The 3,273-nt window shown below is 62.5% G+C and overlaps 1 protein-coding gene across 1 annotated transcript; it reads right to left on the bottom strand.

Moving 5' to 3' along the window:
- Window positions 1–320: 320 nt before the first annotated feature.
- CLDN3 (claudin 3) lies at window positions 321–1,702 on the bottom strand. The gene has a single exon (XM_019988365.2). It carries the CDS (start codon window positions 1,349–1,351, stop codon window positions 692–694), a length of 660 nt encoding a protein of 219 aa, XP_019843924.1. The 5' UTR covers window positions 1,352–1,702; the 3' UTR covers window positions 321–691.
- Window positions 1,703–3,273: the final 1,571 nt, after the last annotated feature.

Here is a 3,273-nt window from a genome sequence, read left to right as displayed (position 1 = left end):
TCTCAGGCCTAAGCCTGGAGAAGGGGGTCCCTGACATCTCCCCACCTCCTCCATGCCCGGAAGTGCACCTGCCCGCTCCTCCGGAGTGGGCCTTCCTTGTCTGAATCCCCAGTGAATAGGCCAAAGGACCAGATAGCTAGTGAGTACCCAGCTCAGTTTACAACTTATTGAAACTCTCTAAGCTTCATCCCGCAGCCGGAGCGCAGAATTCAGCCAGGGCAAATCCTTGGGGGTCGCACGCGGGGCGGGGGGTTGGGATGGGGAAGTTTTGGAAGTAGGTGGAGGCCTGTCCGCGCTCAGGACAAGGAGGCGCCAGCAACTGCAAAACGAAAGATTTTTATTGAAAAATATCGTGGCCCCTTTTCAAAGCTGCGGTTCCCTGCGCAAAGAGAACTTTGTGGCCACAGTCCGACCGGGCGGGCAAGTAGAGGTGGTCACCCCAGTTCCGCGCACCAGAGGGGCAAGGTTTCAAAGGTTCGTGCCGGCAGGCCCCTGGGCTCCACAATCCCGCTCCCCGGGCCGAGGAGGGCTAGCAGCTGGGGAAGGGGGCGCCGGGCGGGCCCCTCCCAGTCCAGTGAGGGAGCAGACTGGCATCTGGGGGGCGGGGGCTGGACTCCGATGCAAGGCTGCACGCAGGACTGGTGGGCGCGCCAGCTTGTGGGAGTGGTCGGGGCTTCCCGCGGTCGCCCCATCAGACGTAGTCCTTGCGGTCGTAGGCCGTGCCGGTGCTAGTGACGGGCCCGGTGGAGCGCGGCGCCGAGTAGACGATCTTGGTCCGCGCGTAGTTGTCGCGCGGCGGGCAGGAGCAGCAGAGCAGCGCGCCCCCCAGCAGCTGCAGCGCGGACGCCGCCCAGCCCACGTACAGGGCGGCGCCCATCTCGCGCTTCTGAGCCTCGGGCACCAAGGGGTTGTAAAAGTCCCGGATGATGGTGTTGGCCGACCAGGACACCGGCACGAGGGTCAGCAGGGCGGCCAGCAGGAAGAGCACGCCCGCCACGATGGTGATCTTGGCCTTGGCCGTGTCGTCCTGCACGCAGTTGGTGCACTGGGCGCCCACGAGCGCCACGAGGAGCCCGAAGACGGCCAGTAGGATGGCGATGACGATGAGGGCGCGGGCCGCCTGCAGGTCCTGCGGCAGCGCCAGCAGTGAGTCGTACACCTTGCACTGCATCTGGCCGGTGCTCTGCACCACGCAGTTCATCCACAGTCCCTCCCAGGTGATCTGCGCCGTGATGATGCTGCTGCCGATGAAGGCCGTCACGCGCCACATGGGCAGCGCGCAGCACACGATGGTGCACAGCCAGCCCAGCACGGCCAGCGAGGTGCCCGCGATCTCCAGGCCCATGGACATGGCTGCCGCGCCAAAGCCGGCTCTGCCGGGCGGCTCCACGTGCGGGACGACGAGGGTCCGGGGCCGCTGGGGCCTGGGCAGGAGCCGCGGTGCAGCCGATGGACTGACGCCCCGCTTGACGGACGGACGGACGGACGGACACAAGGGCGGCGCGCGCTAACGGCTCCGCTCTCCCGGCTGGCGCAGCGGCTGCGCCTGCACCTGCCCGTGGTTTTGTAGGCGGGCGGCTGCGACTGGGCTGGCCCCTAGGAAGGGGCCGGTTAGTCTTCGATCCCGGCCCAGCGCTCCGGCGGGGGCGGGAGGGGCGGAGCCGCGCTCTCCCAGGCCTGGGGACAGTGACGTGGCCCCTCTTCTCCTTTCACTAAAGCGCCCCGGGAGGAAGCACTTGGCCAGGAGTGGCTCAAGGCGCCAGGGTGCGGGCTGCCGAGAGGGCGGGGCCGAGATCTGCGCCCCAGCCCCTCGCTCCTGCCCACCCCACCCTCGCCCCAGAGCTCGGAAAGGAATTCTCCGGGGGATGGGGTGAAAAGGACAACCTGCTTGACACTCCACCACTCTACCCGCAGCAAGGAGGAGTGGGGAGGGGGGCGCTGCTAGCGGCCGGGGATCCGCGGGGAAGGGGCGGGCAGTGTGGGCGTGGCCAGCCCGCTGTGGGCGTGGCCCAGCTGTTTACCAGAGTGGGCGGCTGTCCCCGGAGCTGCTCACCTGCTCCTGGTACCCCTGGCCTCTGGGCAGCGCTCCTCCCTGCGCGCGCTCTCGGCCTGATCCAGGCCCCTGGGACTGCCAGTCCTGGTCGTCTGGACTCAGAAGCGGGGGACAGCCCGCAAAGGGGCCCTGAAGACACCCCTGAGCCAGTGCTGAACTCAGATTCTCTAGCCCCTCCTCAGTTCCCAGGTCTTCACCCTCACGGTGTCCCTGGATCTCTTTCGCTGAGCTGGCCTCGCCTCCTAGAAACACCGCACCCGCACCCTCCTCCCACAGAGCCTGGGTCCTAACCCCGGGGGAGTCAGTACCCACGTTATTGAAACGATGGTGAAAGACCTTTGATCCAAGCAAAGGTGGGAAGTCAGAGACATTATCTCTAAGGGCCTTGCTCCCGCACCTGAGCTATCCCTCACCTTGCTCTCTGCCCTACAGAGGTGACCTGGGAGATTCTGTCCCTCACTTCCCCTCTCCTCAGGGCCCCCACCCTTGCCGTGTCCACTACAGGGATCATGTAGAGACCACATGGCCCATTCTTTCCACCTTTCAGCTTTTTGCTCCCAGCCAGGCCTTCCCCTGACCACACTATTTAAAATCACAGCCGGGAATTCCCTGGCTGTCCAGTGGTTAGGGCTCCATGCTTTCACGGCCATGGCCAGGGTTCAACCCCTGGTTAGCACAAGGTAAGGATCCCCCAAGCTAGGATCCCACAAGATTCCCCGAGGGCCATGTGGCCAAAAAAGAAATAGATAAAAATTTAAAATCACAGCTATTCACCCCACAATGTCCTGTCCCCATTTTTATACTTTACATTCCTTTTAGCATTTCACACTGCCTGTTATTTGCTTTCTGCTCTGGTATGTCAGCTCCATTGGGACATGCAGAATGCCCCCAACCGGGCAAGGGTTTCTGCTGGTTTTATTCACTGCCAATGTCTCCAGTGTCTGAAACCATGTTAGGTCCTGAAGACAAAGTTGATGTAGTGACTTTTAAAAAAAATTTTTACTTATTTGGCTGCGTGCACAGAATCTTCTTTTCAGCAGGGTAACTCTTAGCTGGGGCATGAGGACTCTAGTTCCACAACCAGGGATTGAACCCTGGGCCTCCTGCACTGGGAGTACAGAGTCTTAGTCACTGAACCACCAGGAAAGTCCCTGATCTAGTGACTTGAATGGAGGATAAGCATCACTTTCTTGCCTTCCTGCAACCTTGTCTGCCCCGGG

The sequence above is a fragment of the Bos indicus genome, chromosome 25 (genome assembly GCF_029378745.1).
Source record: "Bos indicus isolate NIAB-ARS_2022 breed Sahiwal x Tharparkar chromosome 25, NIAB-ARS_B.indTharparkar_mat_pri_1.0, whole genome shotgun sequence".
In the NCBI taxonomy this organism is placed as follows: domain Eukaryota; kingdom Metazoa; phylum Chordata; class Mammalia; order Artiodactyla; family Bovidae; genus Bos; species Bos indicus.
Note: the sequence above shows the minus strand (reverse complement) of the source record. Positions and strands in the feature narration are given on the sequence as shown.

Excerpts from the sequence above, each read along its gene's own strand:
- CLDN3 (XM_019988365.2), bottom strand. The coding sequence starts at position 1,351 with ATGTCCATGGGCCTGGAGATCGCGGGCACCTCGCTGGCCGTGCTGGGC.